General features: G+C 48.3%; 1 protein-coding gene across 1 annotated transcript in view; it reads left to right on the forward strand.

Annotated features, from left to right (window-relative positions):
- The first annotated feature begins 13,136 nt into the window (after nucleotides 1-13,136).
- The window catches only part of LOC119435026 (ATP-binding cassette sub-family C member 2-like), a 79,459-nt gene continuing 70,130 nt past the window's right edge, over nucleotides 13,137-22,465 (forward strand). The window contains exons 1-2 of the mRNA XM_049659673.1: nucleotides 13,137-13,471; nucleotides 14,022-14,225. Coding sequence (XP_049515630.1) covers nucleotides 13,214-13,471; nucleotides 14,022-14,225 — 462 coding nt within the window. The 5' untranslated portion in view covers nucleotides 13,137-13,213. The remainder of the gene's footprint in view (nucleotides 13,472-14,021; nucleotides 14,226-22,465) is intronic.

The following is a 22,465-nucleotide window of genomic DNA, read 5'->3' on the forward strand; positions in this document are numbered from 1 at the left end:
CGGCGTTCGACAGCGGTTTTGCTCGCGAGCGACGATATTTCCTTGCGTACGTAGAGAGGATGAGACCGGGACTCATTTGTGCGGCAGCCTCACCGCCGCTGATCGCTCCACGGCGCCGATATCGTCGCTAGGCCTTTTCCGGTTCCCTTCAAAGCTAAAGCGGACGGCGCTTCGAAATGAATTACCGACGCTCACAAGCCGCAATATTTTATTATCGTTGTTATCGCTCTTTGCAATAATTGTACACAAAGAAGAAAAATACGCTGATATTAGCGGCGCCGTCGGCTACGATGCGAGCACAGTTGAGCCAGTCGTCTCCCGTCAGTAGCCATGCACTCAGCTGCAGCCGATGTTTTCGTTGCCGGTGGCAGAGGCGCGTGGCTTCGCGGTCGTCGATTGGCCCGTTGATCGTGCAGCGGGCGGGGCGCCGGCCGAACTGTCGTCTACTTTGGACACCTCTTGCGCGGCAGACTGGAGACCGTTCGTCGACCGCATATATGCCGCTAGCATGGCTAGCGTGGACGTGCCTTAACGGAAGTAGGCATTGTTTTGAGACGCGTTGGCGATGACGTATATCACATGACATTTGAGCAGCACTCGGTGAGGAGGGGAGACCAGCCGATGAGGAAGTATACTCTCCTCATTTGTTTCGCTCTTTCCTTCGCTATAGCGAAGGAAAGAGCGAAACGAGCGAGGGCCGTTTTTTCGATCATCAAACGCGTGTAACTCCGCTATTGCGGCACCATTTCGAAAAATTCTTGCGGCTACGTGTTCGTAGCCGCAATGGCGTCCGCATCTGCTTGTTCTTCCACGGGAGCAGGATAGACATCTACATCCTGGTACACGTCTAATCTTATAACTACGGAGAAGGTATTTTTTGCAGTGTAAGCCCAGTGAGCGTGCCTTCCTGTGGGGTCCTTGTGCGAGGATAGCCATCAGAGAGCGTGGTGATCAGTGATGACCAGAATGGGCGACCTTGCAAGTATGTCGTCAAACTTCGCAAACTTCGCAAGTGCTCCAGAGGGTTGTCTATGCCATCCCGTTGCACCCTTGTGGGCAGTTGTATATCGGCCAAACTGAACGTTGCGTGAACGACCGCTTAAGGAACATGCGCGAAAAGTAAATAAAAAGGAGGATAAGGGCGCGCATTTGGTGGCCCATGTTACCGCATGTGGGTGTGACGGTCGATTTATGAGACTACCTTTTTGGGGAGGAGTGGCAATGCCTCTTATCGTCTTGCACTGGAGGCCTTCTTTTTCAAGCAGAACAGAGATCGGCGTGTAAGTGAGCCGTCTATCTCTTTACATGATGCCGAATTTGACTTCTTGCGCAACCGTCTTTAATGTACACGAGCCTTTCTTATTGTCTGGTCTGCGCATGCGTGACAAGAGGATATATATGTGTGTACTGTCCTTCCATTGCATTAAACAGTTGTGAGTAGCGCGCATATGTGTATGTCCGGAGACACAATCTCTCCAATGCTATTCACTGCATGCTTAGAAAAGTATTCAAGCTCTTAGACTGGGAAGGCTTAGGAGTGAGGATCAATGGTGAATATCTCAGCAACCTTCGGTTTGCAGATGGCATTGTCATATGAGCAACAATGGGGACGAATTACAACAAATGATTGAGGACCTTAACCTAGAAAATTTAAGAGTTGGGTTGAATATTAATGTGCACAAGACAAATATAATGTTCAATAGCCTGGCTAGAGAACAAGAATTCAGGATCGCCAGTCAGCCGCTTGAGTCTGTAAAGGAGTACATTTATCTAGGCCAATTACTCACAGGGGAGCCTGATTAGGAGAAAAAAAAACTATAGAAGAATAAAATTGCGTTGGAGTGCATACGGAAGGCATTGCCAAATCCTGACTGGGAGCATACCACTGTCGTTGAAAGAAAAGTGTGCAATCATTGCGTTCTACCGGTGCTAACATATGGGGCAGAAATTTGGAGGTTAACAAAGAAGCTCGAGAACAAGTTAAGGACCGCACAAAGGGCGATGAAACGAAAAATTTAGGCTTAACGTTAAGTGAAAGGAAGAGAGCGCTGTCGATCAGATAGCAAACGGCGATAGCCGATATTCTAGTTGACATTAAGCGGAAGAAATGGAGCTGGGCAGGCCATGTAATGCGTGGGATGGATAACCGGTGGACCATTAGGATTACAGAATGGATACAAAGAGAAGAAAAGAGCAGTTGAGGATGGTAGAAAACTACGTGAGGTGATGAAGTTAGGAAATTTGTAGGCGTAAGTTGGAATCAGCTAGTTCAAGAAAGGGGTAATTGGAGATCGCAGGGAGAGGCCATCGTCCTGCAGTGGATATAATATAGTCTGATGATGATGATGATGATGAGATGATGATATACGCTGGTGTTTATATCACGAAGGATGCTGTATCGAAAAAGGGAGGCTAGATGGGAAATCTGGTGGGCAGGTTTCGGCATGCGATGGCGCTTAGGTTTACGCCGAACAGTCCGTCGTTAATCTGTTCCATTGGGTTCGCTGCTGTCCAAGCGCCAGTGATGCAGCGGTAAGGCAGCATTAAAAATTGTACGACGGTTACGAATGTGTAAAGCAAATGTTTAAGCGTTAGCTGTGGCGCGGGCTAGGCGTTCTGGTTCCTGATCTTGAGCTGCCGAATCGAGTTTCGGTTCGGCAAAGCTCGATTCGGTGAGCTCGCCGAATCAGGGAATGCGAAGACCTGACGGTAGCATCAAGCGGAATTTCTCGTTCTTTTTAACAGGGTAATGACATGTTCGTCCGACTGTATTATCAGTTTGTCATTGCAACTGACAGTAAAGGGCCAAATGTGGTTTAATAAATAAACAACTAAATAAATGGGTTCTTAGTGCACATTTTCTATTTCTATTTGAAATCGCTCACTCTAAGCCCGTCTCAGCGACAGCGATTGCTGTGTGTGGCATAAACCGAGTGACATCAGTAAATGAGGTGCTACTGCTGTGTCAGAAACAATTCGAGACCGACGGCGAGGCAAGAACGTCGAAGTTGAATTGTGCCCGCAGTTCCTTCACTCGCGTGATGAAAAGCAGCAGCAGACTACCGAGACGCACACCCAAGAACAAACAACACATGGCGCCTATGACGTATTTCCAGCTCCTGCATCGCTTCCAGTGCTTGCAGTACGATGTGGTTCGATATACTCATACCTAAGAGTTGACCAAGGTGCTGTAATGACTAACTGAGCAATAAGCACAAAATGGCAGTGCCACTGATAGGTTGAATTGCATACATCAAATCGGGAGTGTTTCGCAGGAGTCTCATCGCCGGCACTGGGAGCCTGTCGTCCATGGCGCTTCTGTTCGTGGCCACCTGCGTTGGGGAGGCGGCGCTCACCTGCTGCATGAATCACCTGTGCTCGGCGTTCAGTGAGCGCTTTCAGGCGCTCATGCAGGGGGCCGTCTTCGCTAGGGTAACACCGTTCACTTCGTGGATATGTAATAGCGTGTAGGAGAACGCGTGCTCACAATTACAAGCTCTGTTGATTGAAATTTTCTGGAAGAATGCGAGATCAGCTTCTATGATGAGAATTTAAGCTATGAAGAAAATAAACAGCATGTAAATTCGTCCTGGAATGATATAATTAATGTCATTATTATTAATGCTATTACTATCATTACAATAAATAATTATTACTGCTATTATTATTATTATTATTATTATTGTTTCCTTTGTTGCTTTCTAATGCATGCGTGCGCCAGCATTCACACCTTAGGGTTTTGCTGTACAAGTTAAAAAATGACTCATTGATTGATTGAATAATTAATGTTGCTGGTATTATTTTAACAAAATTTACAGCGCCGTCATCGCGGAAAGCAGAATGAATTGCCCTCAAACGAAACGCACCCTTCCCTTTATACAGCAAGCAATACATAAGCGTAATAATCGTTCGTTGCTAAGACCTTAGACGAGGGCTGCGATGATAAACCCGCGGTGCTGAACCGCATATTGGTGGCGTGGCGGGCATGCCCTTTATTCAGCAATGGAGCGCTTTGTTTCTTTTGATAGAGTCACGTGTCTCTTCATTGCAGACCTAAAAGTCATTCCAAAGCGGAATGGCTTCTATGAATGGCCGCAAGTGTTAGTGCATGCGATCGCCATTAGTAGTGGTATAAGCAGTGTGAATGTCTGCATGTGGAGATATGCATATTTAAACCATTCTGCTTTGCCCCGATAACCAGGGGCTTACATTTTTAACAAAGCCTAAAACGGCTTGAAGAAACTAGCGGCCACGCATCTTTTACCCATTGCATTTCTGACACAGGCGCAATGTGCACTTCGACTAAAACATCAATGACGAATTCTAGAATAGTTAATTGTTGAGCTAGTTTATTTTCCATAACTGAACAAGTAACTCAGCGCGATATAAAGACAGGCACAAGAAAGGGAACAAAGACAAGCGCTACTCACAACTGTTCAGTGCAATGGAAGGACTGTACATACATATATATCCTCTTGTCACGCATGCGCAGACCAGACAACAAGAAAGGCACGTGTACATAAAAGACGGTTGCGCAAGAAGTCAAATTCGGCATCAATAAAGAGATAGACGGCTCACTTACACACCGATCTCTGTTCTGCTTGATAAAGAAGGCAGAAGAAGGGTGTGACGCTCGATTTATGAGACTACCATTTTGGGCAGGAGTGGCAATGCCTCTTCTCGTCTTGCACTGGAGGCCTTCTTTATCAAGCAGAACAGAGCTCGGTGTGTAAGTGAGCCGTCTATCTCTTTACTTGACGCCGAATTTGACTTCTTGCGCAACCGTCTTTAATCTACACGTGCATTTCTTGTTGTCTGGCCTGCGCATGCGTGACAAGAGGATATATATGTGTGTACAGTCCTTCCATTGCATTAAACGGTTGTGAGTAGTGCTTGTCTTTGTTCCTCCCTTTCTTGTGTCTGTCTTTTATATCGCGCTGAGTTACTTGTTCAGTTATCAATGAAGAAATATAGCATAGCGCTATCTGCGATCCGCTATATTGAGGAGGCATCAGCCCATGAACACGCCCCCCATCCGCTGCGGCTGCACGAGGCCGATTGAAACGCCGAGCCAACTGCACATGCGCCAGCTCTGCCCGGCTCTGCAGTTTCTTCCGTCTCGGCGGCAATAGGGTAGCACGGGATGGAGTGGCAAAACATAGGGGCAGGGGAAGGGGCTTTACGTTGTTCGAGGTAGCCAAGGCGCTCTTTTCTGTATACAATAACAGCATCGCGAAACAGATGCAAATTAACCGTAAATGCAATCAGGTTACTTCCAATCAGCGCCTCTTCTGAGAAGCAGCGCCCACTACAAAACCGAAACTAATAGAGTCATTGAAAGACGCGATACGAGGGCATTTGGCTATTTTTTTTTTATTTATTTCACATACCCTCAAGCGCCAAGGCATTAGAGAGGGGAGTGGGATACATGCGAATAACAACAATGATTACTACGGATTTATATAAAGCAAGCGACATGTGCAGTGCACGGAATCATTAAGAAATCAAATAACAAGAATACTATGATATGCAAATTATATAAATCTAGCGACATATGAACGGAACAAAATAAAAAAAAAATTTTTAGTACGGCGCGCCAGCGCTTGCGCAAATACAGCGCATGTGGCCACGTGCGTGGTCACAATTGAAAAAAAGCAAACAATGATCGGCGGAAAAGTGCGCTGTCTTCGATTGACACGATAGCATCAGGAAGGTGGTTCCGGTCATTCGTTGTAAGGGGAATAAATGAATATAAATACCTGTTTGTGTGACAAAAAGTGTCTCTTACTTTATGACGGTGACCAACTCGCGATGACAGATAAGTAGGTGCTAGAATGAGCTCATTGCTAAGAATATGATGATGAAATACTTTATGAAAAAGGCATAAGCGAAAAGCCTTTCTGCGCAGCGATAAAGATGGTAGACACAAGTTCCTTTTCATAAGAGTTATGCTAGAAGCACGATCGTAGTTTGAGTGAATGAAACGAGTGGAATTATTCTGAACCATTTCAAGAGAATTAACAAGAGTAGCATTGTAAGGGTCCCAAATGGCAGAAGCGTATTCCAGCTTAGATCGGACTAGTGTTTTATACAATAGTAGTTTCATTGATGAAGGGGATTTGTTAAAGTTTCGCCGCAAGTAGCCTAACATACGATTTGCGTTATTTATTATGGAGTCGATGTGACATTCCAGGATAAGTCAGATGATATAGTTACATCTAAATAACGGTAGGATGAAACATGTTCTAGCTGGACGTGGTTAAGCATATATGCAGGCAAACACACGTCGTGTCTTGTAACAGTCATCAGCTTGCACTTCTTGGGGTTTAGTTCCATGTGCCAGTTTTTACACCAGCGGCAATGTTATCTTAGATCAGTCTGTAGAATTTCCTGGTTGTTATTATTACGAATTTCACGATACAGTACACAGTCATCGGCGTATAAATGAACTGAAGATGACACACAATCGGGCAAGTCGTTAATGTATATTAGAAAAAGTAATGGACCTAAAAACAGAGCCCTGCGGAACTCCTGATGCTACGTTAATTAAGGGTGAATCATGACAGTTGACAGAAACATACTGTCGGCGATTGATTAGGAAGTATTCAAGCCATGTAAGTACATTATGATCCAGGTTTAAAGAGGAAAGTTTCTGCATAAGCAGCACGTGAGTAACCTTATCAAAAGCCTTCGAGAAGTCTAGAAAGCGCAATCGATTCGGGAATTCTTGTCTAGTATAGAGTGCAAGCGGTGAGTGAAAAGAAGTAATTGAGTTTCACAAGAAAACGAAACGCCTGAAGCCGTGCTGTGATGATGTAAAGAAAGAATTGATTCCAAAAGGTTAAAGATATGACTGTACAATACGTGCTCCATCAGTTTGCAAGGGATACTTGTTAGCGAAATAGGCCGATAATTTAATGGAGAATGTTTGCTGCCTGATTTATGAACAGGAAACCACCTTCCCAATCTTCCAATCAAAAGGAAGGATACCATGATCAAGCGACTGCTGGAAGAGTTTAACCAAGAACAGAGATGAGGAATGTTTAGTTTGTTTTAGAAATTTAGAGTTGATACTGTCAGTTCCACAAGACGAAGAAATCCTTTAGCGAGTCGATTAGGTGTACTATTCCAGAGTGTTCGAACATGATAGGGGACATCAAAGGATAATCATGATGTGACATATAATTAACACTTTGCTGACTGGCAGCGGGCAGCGTACAAGTACCGTCTTGCCAGGTGGCTCCCTTTGTTATCTGTTCGTTGCTGACGATAATGAGAGAACTATCGGTGAGTTGCATTTCTGGCCAGCATCAGAGACAGTCCTACGTAGACAGCTAAGGAGACAGCCGAGATAGCTTCAGGCCAAGTAATGGAACGCGTTTCGAGCCGCCTGGAACATCTGGAAGACGCTTCTGCGACCTGACTCCACGTCACGGCGTCAAAAAAAAAAGAAGTTGTGGGAAGCCTATAGTATTGCTGTATTTTGTCTTTGTGCCTGCGAACCTATGAAAAACACGATGTGACTTAGATTAAGGCCTCGAGAGGCGTGTCTACGTTTGATTGGGCACAGGCGACCTTCTCGCCGAGTTTCCACGTGTCCTGGGGTGCTATGCAGGATGCGCCGAGTTTGGCGAAACTCGGGATCTTCACGAGCTCTCGCGATGCCCCAAGATGAAAGAACTAATGGTAACAAGACAAAGTTTGTCCGTCGGCACGCCTTCAGTTCCATTGGTTTCTCTAGATTCACTCTGGGTGGCTATCATCCCTTGGGTGTAGCCATATGGGCGGTCGACAAACTGGGGCACACGTGATCATACCGTCGGTGCATGATCGTGCCTTCTTTCACTTGTTTGTCATTCCACCGAGTGCATTACAGGCACAAGCAAGTTATAAAATAAATGCATTTAGTGCAATAATATTAGTCACATTAACGTGGGTTATAAGCATTTTAAAGTTTACAAGATGTACACTGAATGTGTATTAGAACAATTAGTAGATTAATACGTTTCGCGTTATACCACGAGGGGAAGCTCGCCTTCCTTTTCTTTCCTCTGGATTGGATTGGCGCGGCTCGCTATGTGCTTGCGCTAGCATTTGGAGCACAGATTAGTGTGCGCTTAGTTTTCGCACTGGGCTTTCAACAGATCGCTCGTTGCTCCTTCTCTTTCCTCTGGATTGAATTGGTGCGGCTCGCTACATGCTTGCGCTCCCGTTTCCGAGCACAGATTGGTGTGCGCCTGGTTTTCATACTGACCTTTGAACAAATCGCTGGTTGCTCGCGCTAGAGTGAGGCTGCGAGACGAAGTGAGCGTCGGCTAGCGCATAAGTGGTTTGCCGCGCGCTTACCGTGTAAGCACTCAGGAATGCCGGAAAGCAGTCATACAAGGGTCAGAAAACTACGCTTTATTTCTTTTACTTTGTGATGCACCTTCATACTGGCTAGCGCTGAGCAATGGCTTCTAACAACCGCAGGAAAGAGTCTTTAAACTGGGTAGCCCGAGCGATCCGTGGTTTCAAACAAACGCAAGAGAGGGTCTTTGCAGCGCACGTGGCCGTGACTGCCACCACATTCATCCCAGGTGGGACTCCAGCATCGGTGCAGTTACCCTGTACCCACCGCTGACGAGGTGGCGCTTCACTTTTTGAGAATAACTTTCTATTTCTTTTGCGTGTGAACGCCGTGATGTGGTCCACAAAGTTTACGCTGTGGTTGACTGCCTCCCAATGCAGGTTGAGGCATAGCCCCGTTAGCATCTACTAAATTTGGGATACAGTTGTATGCGGCCAATTCGTCACAATGAATAATGGTGCCCGGTTGACCAGTGCGTAGCGTCACCGCCTTTCGTCGGTTGATCTTGAAAAGTCGCAGCACCCTCGAATGGCATGGTCGCACACACCATGCCGAAGACCCATGGGCCACCATCTATAACACCGCCGTAATTTTGGCAGCTCGGCGGAACGTTGTCGCCCGTCGTTAGGCGGCCTCTATTGTACTTTTGCTCGCCGCGAAGAAGGCACTTGCAAATTTGCGCTACCTTCCCGGGGCCACCGAGTGGAGGTCGCGCCAGCAGCTCGCCCCTCGCGACCTCACGGGGGTAGTTCCTCCAGTCGGTGATGGCGTTTCCGATACAGGAAACAAGTCGCCGGTCATTTCCTTCAACAGCCATATATCTACGCTTTTGCTCACGCAGTACGTTAGCCAAATCATTTGCCGCCTGGAGAGGTGGTTGCTCGGACGGCCGAGGCGGTCCGTGTTGGCGAAGTAACTTCCTTCGCCTCTCTGCCCGTGCAGTTGCAGCGCCACCGTGTAACTGCGAAAACTGCTTTCGGCACCTGTTGCACTGGAAGGCAGCCTGGGGTTCATTCTGAGCCTTCCTATATAACGTGACCACTTCACCTTCGCAGGTTCGTTGGTCCGGGTTAAACCCCAGGTGCTCGCAGTTGCCCCAGTACACCGATGACCCCGCCGGACCTGGTCTGGGGCTGGGGTGCGGTAGACGAACAGCGCTTTAAGCTGGAGAGAGCCTAAGCGATCGCACGAAGTTTTTCTCCGCAGCCTAGTGACGCCAGTGTGTGTGCGGAAAGCATAATTTGCCCGCCACGCTCTCTCCACAGACGAGGGCCTTCACCGAACTCGTCACACAGCCAGCGCACTGACGTGTTGGAAAGGCAGAAATGACGCTGAAATTCTACGCCGGTCATGTAGGTGAAAAGGTCCAGACGGTCATATTGACGCTTGCTGCCGCTGGATGCGATGACACCGGCTTATGCTGCCGCCACCACGTTCGCAAGTTCAACTCGAGGGGGGTTTCGCGATGTATGAGTTTGGCACGAGTTGGCCAGTCAATCAAAACCATAGGTCACGCCCTGCGCGAGGCATGCAACTCTTGTGCGCGCGCCCACCACGGATGGGCCATGGCCAACTTATTTTTCGGCAACAAACATGGTGTGGAACTGAGAGGCATCAACAATCTTGACCTCCTATATAAACACGCAAAACGCACTGTCATTGACACGCAAACGCACTGTCAAAACGAACTGTCACTGACCACTATCAAAAACAAAGTGTCGAATTTCGCTGGCTTATGCATATATCTTCTTATGCTCTGATGGCCCCATAACATGGTTTATTCTCCGCATTCTGGCGACGTAGCGCACAGCAAATAATTATCGGCACTCCATTGTAGCTACTTGCAAGGTGTCGAAACGCCATGGTGGACGACGATGCTGAGCAGTGCGTAGTGTTTTCCAACGACAACGTATCGCAGCTGTCGTTCGAGATGGCTGCTCTGTCATCGGTGATGTGTCGGAGCCGCAGTGTCGCAAACACGGTCAGCGTCGAGAAACGCTCACTTTTCTAGACCCAGTGCGATGGCAAACGAAAAACAGATACTTCAAGAAATAAAGTGTTTCTTATTTTATTTGTTGTATTTGAACGTAATCGATTGAGGGAAAGTGTAGGCGCAACAATGCACCGCATGTGCCCTGTTCGCATTCGAAGGAGGATAGAAAGATAATGCTCGAAAGAGGAGGCACACCCTTTACGCGCACTAGAAAGGCGTGGCAAGTGGCTCACGGCAAATGTGCAGATAGACAGTGGTACAGTCACGGTATTGCTAAATGGTGATAATACGTTGATAACAATACGAGGCGCTGGCGCGTTTTGCTGCGCAGTCTTCTGTGTTGAAGCAACGGAATCGCTGTGCCGCGCAGGGTGCGCTCATGTTGTCATACGCGGCTTTATCTCGACATTTGTTTATGCCTGCAGTTGTTGGGCTTTCCTTGCTATCTCCGTTCACTGACTGCCATCGAGCAAACTCGGGTAAACCTAGTGCGAACGAGATACTCGGCGCATCCTGCATAGCACCCCAGCACAGTTGTCATCTTCTCTGAACCGCTTCTTACTTCCATGCTGTCTTCGCGAAGCTGTCTACTTGACGTCTTCGTGAGGATTTGAACAAGAGTTAAGATGGCCACTGTCAGCGTAGCCGTCTACATTGCCGTCTACGGCTAGTATTGCAACGCAGCCATATATGTACATCCGCGAGAAAAAGTATACGGACCACAGAGTCACCGAGAAAACTGAATTTCTTCGTAATTAACATGCTTAAACTGAAATTTACGAGTACCCTGGAAAGTTCGAAATGCCAAGTTTGGACTTCAGTCCTCAATTTCAAGTTGCATTCGCAGGCAGTTGAAAAAATCTGCTTTATCGCGCAATGCCAGGTCCGTATACGTTTGCTCACGGGTGCACATTTAGGCACACAATGAATGTCCAGGCGCACAGGTTCTGACGAAAATAACTGATTTATGACTAGCGGCGTTTTCATCGCAAGCGCCGTTGGCAGCTACTCCGGTGTTTAGTGATCGCCGGGCCGCAGGCGAATCAATCCTTAGGAAACTTTGTTGTACTGGTATGGCTCACAGGCAAGAAAGCAAATTTGTGCACAGATGTCGTCCCGAGAGCCCTTCTTTAGGCAACATCAGTAGGGGAAGCTTTCATAAGCAGCGCACCGTTCTCTCTACTACTAGCTCCTATTTTTACTCAGTGCTTCAGCCCATACATTTTAATCCCTCGGTAAAGTTACCATACAGTTGATTCTATAAACACTGCTGGCAGTGGAGATGATGATGAAGAAAACAATTTTTTATTATAACAGGTAGGCGGAAAGCAAACCAGGCGGGTCGCCTCGCACAGCAGTGGCTGCTCGTCTGCGGAACCACATGCAATACTGCCCATGCTTCCGATGCCCGAGGGGCTTGCGGTCCCAACCTGGGTCCCAGGTATATCGCATTGAAATGCGCCGACTGACTGTGCACCAGCTATCAGTGGTCGTGGTTGCAGAAGCAATCAGCCAGTTGCCGAGTTTCGCCCTTCCCCTCTTTTAACTGCACGTGAAAATAGTGCGTACAATAAACACCTGCGGTTCACTGTTCTGCTTGCACTCGACCTAGTCTTTCGGTTCTTTCGACCAAACCACGACCGACCCACCAGGGTTACACACAAGAAGGAAGAGGAACTGAGGGAGAAAGACAGTGAGCCAATCATAAACCCGCTGGTTACCCTGCGCGGGGGTAAGGGGTTGTGGGAATTACAGATGATAGAAAAAAACTTTGAAAAACAAGAATCAAAGGCGGAGAAAATACCTTTGTGTTGATTTTGCTATATCACTTCGGTAGTTTAGCATTGAGCGCCGCTTCTCAGGCGAGGCCCATTTGCGACATCGCTACTTCGCGTGAGACACAAAACTGTTGCCGAGTTTCGCCGCGCTGGCACCGGTGACAGATAAAACCTCATCTACTCTGCTCCTTCATGCGGGCGTCGCCCTCTCCACGACGGCCGAACTCTCGCATGCGCAGCTGGCTCAGCTTGTCGGCCCTGTAGCAGCCCCAACAACGGAAGGTTGGCTCGCACATGTGCAAATCCCCCCCTCGTGGTAACGTGATTGCGGTAAAGCAAGCGTTGATTTCCATTGTTTTCATTTTGTGTGTCAACATTTACCTGTAGGCATAGAGTTTCTCACTATGTTACCTAGAGGGAAATCTGGCGCTGCTGCGCTGTGGTATGCTTCGGAATGCCGGTATATTGTGACTTCGCATTTGCATCGTTCTTGGAGAGCCAGAACGCCTTGAAGACACACCTGGCTATAAAAACATCTTTTGTTTATATTTGAGGACATACTATTGGATGCACAATTATACGAAACGTAAAAAGTATTAGCTGGCCGCTAAAGTTGGGTGGACAACAGACATGATTCTCGCTCGCTTTGGAACAACTAGTCGTCTGTTCTTGCTTTTCTTCGGTTGATTCTGCATTGTAGGTGAGTAAACTTCATTGAGAGATGTAATATGTGTGAATGAAAGCCTTTTATGTAGATTTTATTTTAAGAACGCTTTATTTGTGTAGCCATATCCACGTTTTAGACGAAGCCTCGTACAACACCAGCCAACATAAGCCTCGTAGACACATATCCCGTCATTCCCATGACGGCACAGCGCCCTTTAAGAAACTCGCGTAGGCGTTGGCGCCAGATTACCCTCTAGGTGTTATAGTGAGAAACTCTATGCCCGTAAGTGAATGAGAGAACAAAAAGGGCCTTGTCGCACATGTTCCCCTCCAGCTTTCTTAGCTCACCTTGCTGGAGGCGTCATGATGTGTTGTTATGCCCATACGGATGCCATCAATTAGTTACCTAGGCACCCGCTTCTCCAGATGCTGCGGCATTCAGCCACTGCCCGCAGGTTGAATCCTCCGGGCTACGTGATGTCCGTGTTCGGCGTGGACTGCACAACATTGTCTTTTGGCGTCACACTGATCCCGATGCCGGCAGCTGGTCTGCTCGCCATGCCGCTGATATTCTACATGCTTGTCCGGCGCGTAGGCATCGAAGCCGCCATGGCTTGCGCCGCCTGGCTTCTGCTAACCACGGCCGCACTCGGCTTCTTCCTCGCAAGACTTCGTGCTGTCGAGGTACGCATTCCGTAGAACATTCGTCTGCAGATTGAAAACATTCAATGCAGTTTTTCCACTGTTAAGCCAATAACGCCTAAAAAGATTCTGAAGGCGTTAACCCAGAGGAGCACCGAACAGCTTGCTACATGCATAGGCGAGTTTTCTTACAACGTGAAAAAATATATCGCTAAATTTGGCATAACTACAATAACTGTACATTATAGAGAATAGGTAGGATATTCACAATCGCCCATATTCGCACGTATAAACATAGTAAACGCTGCGCATTCACTACAACAAGCTATTGCACACAGTTTGGGATTTGCACGATGAGTAAGGGTGGGGTCGAGAAAGTTGTAATCCAGGACACTCCTTAAATGCAAACTGTAAAATAACATACTCCTAGACAAGTGAAAACGAAGAACACGCCGTCGTGACAGACATTTGTGACGTTTCATATCTAAATCAAAAGTAAAAAAATTCCAATGTTCATCACTGTTGTGCTACAGCCTCTCTTCTTCAGCGATTAGCCGTTCAGTATAGTCATTTCTTTCTTACTGTTGCGCAGCGAGTGAGCCTGAAAAAGCGTGACGAGCGGCTGAAGCGAATGCTCGAGCTTCTCAACTCCATCCGCACCGTGAAGATGTACGCATGGGAGCCAAACCACGCCAAGGTCCTGGATGCACTCAGGTCGGAGGAGCTGCGCTGTGTCCTCAAGGTAGACATCATCAGCGGAGTTCTGGAGGCATTCACCGGTGCCGCCAGTTCACTGGTATGTTGACCAGAAACTGATATATTACCACACTACAAGAATACTACTGTAGTGTTATCCTAGAATTCGCTAGAAAGTGATATGTTTCTCTGTCATTTACGTAACATGCGATTTTCAGGCATCTTATAACCAGTTTCCGACAACTCGGGTTTTTATTACAGGACATGGTTTAACAGCGCTAATTTAGAAGGCAGACTGCGAGATGCACAGGACACAGGGCCGTGTCTAGTCTAAATTTCCACTGTTTTACAATGTATAAGAGACGCGGGATGACATTGAGGAGTGTGGACGCACTCGCATCACGCTCCGCAATTTCTATGTTTTTCGTGTGGTCCAGTTCTTCGAACCTACGAAACGTGCACCTCATCCGTTCCGGGAAGTCAAGCGGGAGCCAGGGAGGCCAGTATTTTGGCCCTTGGACAATTCTTCACGGAAATACGACCAAGTGATTGCTACATCCACAAGTGAGCTTGTGTAAGCCTACCGAGGAGTAGCGAGCGGCGGCAGCCGCGACGCCGGCTGCGACTCCGCCACCGCCGCGACGACGATGCAGATGGCGTCTGAAACTCCTGCGCGTTGTGCGAAAAGCGGCTCAGTGGGGAGAGCCCCGACCAGCCACGATTCCAACACCGAAGAGCGCATGGATTTTGCGGACATCGGACTGCACCAGACACCAGAACAGGGATAAGCCCAACACCGTCCACCATCAACAACGGTGAGAATACGACCGAAAAATGCATTCAAGACGCTCAAGAGGGATGGATCATGGTTGTGTCCATCAGGGAAAGAAAAATGCAACGAAGAGAACCTGCGCAGGCGCACCAGAAGAACGACTCTCCGAAAAAGGCAGACAAGCCAAATTTCGCCCGAGACGCAACGGGAAGAAACTACCACCCTTACCAAAGGAAGACTTCAAAGTCATTGTGAGACCGCATCAAGGACTCCGACTTCGAGCAATTACAACTCCCGTGATGGCCCGTGCGATTATTGAGGCTTGCGATGAAAAGATCCAAGGTGAGCAGTTTCTGCTACGTATTAAGCCTGGATCGAACATTGTAAATGTCTCAACCCCAGGAAAGAAGTCGCAAACACATTGCGCCAGATTACATCACTCAAGATAAATGAAAAACCCCATGCTGTGAAAGCGTATATAGCTCTGGGGACGGGGCAATTCGGGTGGTAATCCACGGACTCACCCCACATACGCCATCAGACGTCCTTAAATCGAAAATCAGAGTGCGCACGCTAAATGTGGAAGTCGCTCAGGGGGGACACTAACACGAATGCTGGGGGACACTAAGAGTGCCGTCATTGTATTTTTCGGAAACCTAGTATCAATATATGTGTACTACGAGGGAGGCGAAATGGCCTGCTATCCGTATCGGAATACTGTGCAAGTCTGCAAAACATGTCAAAGGGTGGGTCACAGAACTGATGTGTGCCCACAACCGGAACTGTGTGTGTGTGGGATTTGTGGAACGGAAGATCCAGCAGACGGACACGAATGTAACCCGAAGTGTGTCTCATGTGGTGAAGCCCACCTAACGGGGGACCGAAGCTGTAGAAAGCGTCTAAGACAGGTTCGCCGACAAGAACCATCGTCAGGACGCCAAGCACGGATGCCATCAAAGCCTTTGAACGTAGACTCAAGAGCACGGTGTAAGAAAGGTGCACCAACGGCGCACCCGCGCTGGGGCGAGAGAGCGGCCACTTCGTTTGACCGGAAGTGAGCGCCACCGCTAGGGGCAGCACGTGTTCAGGACGCCTTGGAGCAGCGGCAGAAGAGTGGATAATTTACAACCTCCGTCATCATTTAAACACCCATACATAAAGTTATGCAATTTTTCGTTATTCAGACGCCAAATCCAGAGCAGGTAGAAGGTTTCATGCCACTTACTGTCAAAATACCGTCATTTCCAACACGAGAGAGACGCGTCTTCTGCTCGAGCAGACGGCGCGCTTCGCTTGCCGCTGCTCGCCGCATCAGAGTCAATCGAAATGTCGGCAGAAATATAAAGGGACGTTCCTCCAACCAAATGGTTTTAAGCAGGCGAATGACATATATGCATCGAAATAAAGCACCTCTGCTGCGCGTGCCCATAAAAGCGCCAGCAAAGCAAGCGAAAAAGTGGCCCCCAGAACAGGTGCTGCTCCTTGCGGTGGTAGCGTGCGTAGAGTCAACTTAAGTGGCCGCGCCGCGCCTTGCGCCGCCGTCGGATCACCTACCTTCTTACACCGAGCTCAAGAGTAAACACAGGTGGTTAGAATCGGAGGAAGAAGAGCAAGGGTATACCACGGAAGGATCCATTCCCTTCCACCAGGAAAATTTTCCGGAAGGGCACCGTCAAGAAACCGGGCAGGGAGCAGTGAAGTCCAAGCTGAAGAACGCAACACCTCAACACCCTCAGTCCAGGGAAACCATTGACCAACCACAAATGGTGGCACCAAAGGTAGGCTGGGCACCAGTTGCAGCTCCCACTACACAACATCAGACCAATAACTAATCTGTAGCGGATCAGAAACTCATAGAAGAAAATAGATCACTAAAAACCAGTCTGGCAGAATTGAAGAAAGAGAGGGCTGCCCTTAAGCAAACAATACACGACCTCACAAACAAAACAAAAGAAGCTACCAACACAGGTTATTAAACCCAAACCAACACCACAAGAGCCCATTGGCAAGCAGCTGGAAACAATCGCACATCAAGTACAGATAATGTTCGCAGAATTGCATGCTCTTAAGAGACACGTAGACGACTCGCTAAGTTCCATAAAAAGTAACCACACGAAAACGCATTAATGATAGCCCAGGAGCTCCTAGCCGTCGCCCAAAAGTGATAGAGACGACGGATAGCGATAGTACCATTCATAGCTAACACGACACATAGAAACACTGAAAACCTTGAGGTATGGCAGTAGAATTGCCATACGTTACGTCACAAACATGCTGCCCTTGCACATTATATGCAGCCAGCGCCAGTCCTATCCGACATTCTATGCCTACAAGAAAGCAAGCAAATCACACAAAAACTAAATGGATACGAGACATATTCCAATCCCGATTATCTTAGGGTCGCCACCTTTGCAAGAGAAGACCTGGTCTTTAGCGTCACGTATATGCCACAGCACGATACACAGCATCAAATACTAACAGTGTGGTCACGCAAAAGAAATAAAGCAAAGACATGTAATTCTAAAAATACACAGTGCTCCTCGAGAGCGAGCACCATGCTTCGATACCCTAATAATTTATGCAATATCAGACATGGAGCGAAAAGACAAGCTGCTAGTGGTTGGTGACTTCAATGCACCACACTCCACCTGGGGTTACAACAAAGACTCGGTGAAGGGAAAATCACTAGTCGAGACAAGAGATCGATACGGGTTAGAACTCATCACAATACCGGGGTGTTACACACGTTTAGGCAATAGTGTAGCGGTGGATACAACCTCAAATGTTGCTTTCTCGAGCCATCCAGGGGAGACCCGGCGGACAAATTTGGAGGAAAATTTGGGCAGTGACCATAACATTATCTCGATAGGTCTCAATCCCCCAAAAATCCGTCGCTCCCTAGGGAGGGCTTGCATTACAGACTGGATTGTATATCGAGATAAACAATAGCCGCTCATATTCACAGAAGATATTGAAACCTGGGTGGAACAAATACGCGAAACACACGGAAGGGCAACGAGGGAGATCGCTACAACATCGGGTATAACAGCGGTAGACAGCCGCCTCATACATTTATGGGAAGCACGCAGAAGCCTGACGAGATGATAGAAAAGACAAATATTGAATAGAAAGCCTAAAATACGCATAGCACAACTAACACAGGAGGCTAATGCTTATGCACAAACACTAGAAAACAATAAGTGGCACCAATTCCGTGAATCTCCACACGGAACCCTACACACAAAAAAAGACATGGGCCATTTTGAGAAGCACGATAGATCCTGCAAATACAAAAACAGCGACGAACCGAGCTCTTAGATCACTTGAATGCGAATTTCGAGACACTGACACACATCTCCTTGACATCCTAGAAGACATATATATAGGAGCAAATTCCACGCAAAATCATGATACTCCCACATATTCAGGAAGGAGCAATGAGGAGCTAGATGCCTCTATATTGGTGGCAGAGGTTTTCGCGGCAGCGCAAACTTTCAAGAAAAATACAGCGCGTGGACCGGACAAAATAACAAACGCCATGATTCGCAATCTTAGCCTCAATGCTTGACAGGGCCAACAGATCTCTTTAACAAACATGTATGGACTGAAGGAGGTCAAATCCCACAGGCATGGAGGCATGCAGAGATAATTCTAATACCGAAACCAGGGAAACCGAGGGACCTAAAAAAGCTCGACCCATATCCCTTACCTCATGTCTAGGTAAGCTTTTTCAAAAGGTTATACAGATGAGACTCACTAGGTACATAGAAAACAACAACCTTTTCCCGGAAACTATGTTCGGCTTTAGACAGCATATGTCGATACAGGACGTGTTTCTCCTGCTGAAAGAAGAAGTATTAAACCCAGAGAGAGGAATGCAGACAGATTCATAGTGGCATTAGATATCACACTGTAAACGGAAATAACTCTCAGGTGGGAGTATAATGCTTGTCCTCTAGCGACCCCCCGGTTGGGAGTTTATTATGCTCCGAATGATCGGAGTATAATTTTTACTCCGAGCGGGCGGAATTTTTGCGTGGTGCCTTCGGAGTTTTTTTTTTTTCTGTCATTTTTATTTTTTACTTCGAGCTGGACGGAGTTTTTTCGAGGTGCACCGGGAGTATAAAAAAGACACGTCAATTTGCGTGGATAATTTTTATGTAGAGGCTTCGGGTCAAATTCCGAAATATACACACAAGCATAAGCCAAGTTCTGCGAAACAAGTGAACGAGACCAAACAGACCAAGCAATACATAACACAAACATTTGAGAAACACCCGACGAAGAGCTGTGAAAGCCATCCAACGCACACTCGACACACAACAACAAGCAACCCTGCCAGTAATGGAGCGATAATGTGCCACGATAATGTGGGCCTCGAAACGGCCTAGCGAGCAGCTGTAGTGTTTTCAGAGTTACGACTCACAGGCTCGCACATATGAGATCGGTCTCTCTGAAAACAACATGAAACATAAATCCACACGGAACTGTTAACTTAGAATATTGAAAAAACAACGTTCATGGCATAATTTTTCAAAATTAGAATGCCATTCCGTGAGCGCTGAAGCGACTTCGCACACTGCCGGCGTCCGGGGCCAAAAAGTAGTGCGTTAGTTACAGTACGCAAGAAAAAAGTACGTGCGCGTGCTTCATGACAAAATTAGCTTCATGCGAAAGAATTGTGGCTGGATAACAATTTATTACATGTGAGCATGACCCGTAGCAGCCTACGTAACACCGAAAATTGCGTAGTCATACATTTTTTTTACCGCACTATTTGCTCCGCGTCCAAGCAATGTCTCTCGGCTGTGAAACGAAGCCATATCGCTCATCTGGCAAACGAATCCTCACGCTCGGAGCCAGCAGGTATGCTCCTAAATCAGTATGTTGGATGGAGCTGATGTTAATGCAATATCCGAAGCAACGACGTGATCAAAACAGAACTGCGCGATAACAATTCAATTCACATCGCTCAGTAAGAAGCTTTATTCACAGTACGTACTTACGTCCTACCGTATTTCTTGGGCGAGGATATCCGTACACAGATTCATAAAAGAGTTGCTTGCACCACGGTCTAACTTACTGGCAGCACAGCACCGTGACGAACTCGGAATATGGCATTCATGTGCGGCTATCACGGACGTTGTCGCTCGAACCGTGACTGCTGTTGCCATTGCTACGCGGCACTTTACACCGGACGTTGTCAGAATATACTCAAAAGGACATAAAAGTGGTATTGAACTCACTGAGGAACACAAGTCAAGGTCACGCAACACGGAAGCACAGCCAGAAACCCGAGCCGACATCACGAGTCAACCGGCAGCTTCGTGGTCACAACTAAGCCTTTTTCCGCACTTGAAATCGTTGCACTTGCATTCATCGTTGCCAGCAGAGTGATCACAGCTAACGCACATGAAGATGAGATGCAGTGAGCTTCAGACAGGCCTATAACACTTTCTGGAAGGAAGTATAGGAAAGAAAATCGGCGAAACGCTGGCACGGAACGACACTTCACAGATGTAAACAAACCGTCAGCCATGAGCACCGCCGACTCCGCCGAACGCGGCCGGTCGCTGGCGCGGCGCACAGCCTTATGGGAAGCACCACGTGACCAACCTGTTCTGTCAGGGGAGTTTTTTAAAACTCCCTGTGCGGAGTTCCCGGGGAGAACAAAATTTTGAAGGCGGAATAAAATCACGTCATGTCCGCCCTTATCCTCCCACAGGTTGTGAGCGGAGTGAAACGAGGGAATGCCGTTGTATTCCTCCCATACATCGGAATAAATATTGAAGGATGGGAGTATATAGGGCACATCACCTCCTTAAAATTCCCATGCGGGGGTATTTTCGTTTACAGTGCAAATAAGCTTTCGATACCATCTCGCACGAGAGCATATTAACGGAACTATCAAACATGCCCAATGGACAGCGGACTTATGAATACATAAAATCCTTTCTAGACAAGCACGCAGCCACGATACAGCTAGGATCGACCCGCTCAGGCGTTCTACAGACCCCCGAAAGAGGAACGCCGCAAGGTTCAATTCTTTCGCCGCTTCTCTTTAATATAGGGATGAAAAGACTAGCAGTGAAACTACAACGGATCCCAAACTTAAGACATGCGATTTACGCGGACGACGTAACTCTCTGGACCGCAAAGGTATCTTTAGGGGAACGTCAGGAAACCCTCCAGAAGGCAATTAACATTGTAGAGGATCATGTGGCAAAAGCTGGCGTGAGTTGCACCCCGGAGAAGTCCGAACTAGTTCGAGTAGAGATGGGTCGCTCAGGAGCGAGCCGGATCTTGTGAGCGGCTCTTTTGAAAGAGCGAGTGAGCGGTCGTTCAGTAAAAATGAGCGGCGGTTCTTTTGGAGAAAGGGAGCCGGTTCTCTCGCGTTCAGAGAGCCGTGCCGATGCGTTCCGTCAGAGCCGGGTCTTCTGCTGGGTTAGGGTGCCTCGATGCCAGCGCCGCCGACGGCGGCGCTGGGCATCGAGGCACCCTATGCTGGGTGCGACTTCCGCGCCATCTATTAGCGGTACGAGAAAGCAACTGCCCTCCCGCCCTTCCTCGCAAGCACACCGTGCTCGCAAGAGTCGCCTTCACCCCCTCGCCTTCGGCTGAAGAACGAAGAACCGCCGCTCACTTACTGAACCACCGCTCCCTCGCTCTTCAAACGAGCGGCTCAAAAGATCTGGCTCGCTCCTGAGCGCTCAGGATCCAGCCGATCTTTTCGCCGCGGCTCTCTCGCCTCTTCAAAAGATCCGGCTCGCTCCTGAGCGCTCAGGAGCCAGCCGCTCTTTTCGCCACGGCTCCCTCGCTCTTCAGAAGATCCGGCTCGCTCCTGAGCGCTTAGGAGCCAGCCGCTCTTTCGCCACGGCTCTCTCGCTCTTCAGAAGATCTGGCTCGCTCCTGAGCGCTCAGGATCCAGCCGCTCTTTTCGCCACGGATCCCTCGCTCTTCAAAAGATCTGGCTCGCTCCTGAGCGCTAGGAGCAGCGCTCTTTTCCGCCACGGCTCCTGCTCTTCAGAAGATCTAGCCGCTCTTTTCGCCACGGCTCCCTCGCTCTTCAGAAGATCCGGCTCGCTCCTGAGCGCTTAGGATCCAGCCGCTCTTTTCGCCACGGCTCCCTCTCTTCAGAAGATCTGCTCGCTCCTGAGCGCTCAGGATCCAGCCGCTCTTTTCGCCACGGCTCCCTCGCTCTTCAAAGATCCGGCTCGCTCCTGAGCGCTTAGGAGCCAGCCGCTCTTTTCGCCACGGCTCTCTCGCTCTTCAAAGATCTGGCTCGCTCCTGAGCGCTCAGGATCCAGCCGCTCTTTTCGCCACGCTCCCTCGCTCTTCAAAAGATCCGGCTCGCTCCTGAGCGCTTAGGAGCCAGCCGCTCTTTTCGCCACGGCTCCCTCGCTCTTCAAAAGATCTGGCTCGCTCCTGAGCGCTCAGGAGCCAGCCGCTCTTTTCGCCACGGCTCCCTCGCTCTTCAGAAGATCTGGCTCGCTCCTGAGCGCTCAGGATCCAGCCGCTCTTTTCGCCACAGCTCCCTCGCTCTTCAAAAGATCCGGCTCGCTCCTGAG

This window comes from Dermacentor silvarum, unplaced genomic scaffold (assembly GCF_013339745.2).
Source record: "Dermacentor silvarum isolate Dsil-2018 unplaced genomic scaffold, BIME_Dsil_1.4 Seq384, whole genome shotgun sequence".
NCBI classification, from domain to species: Eukaryota; Metazoa; Arthropoda; class Arachnida; order Ixodida; family Ixodidae; genus Dermacentor; species Dermacentor silvarum.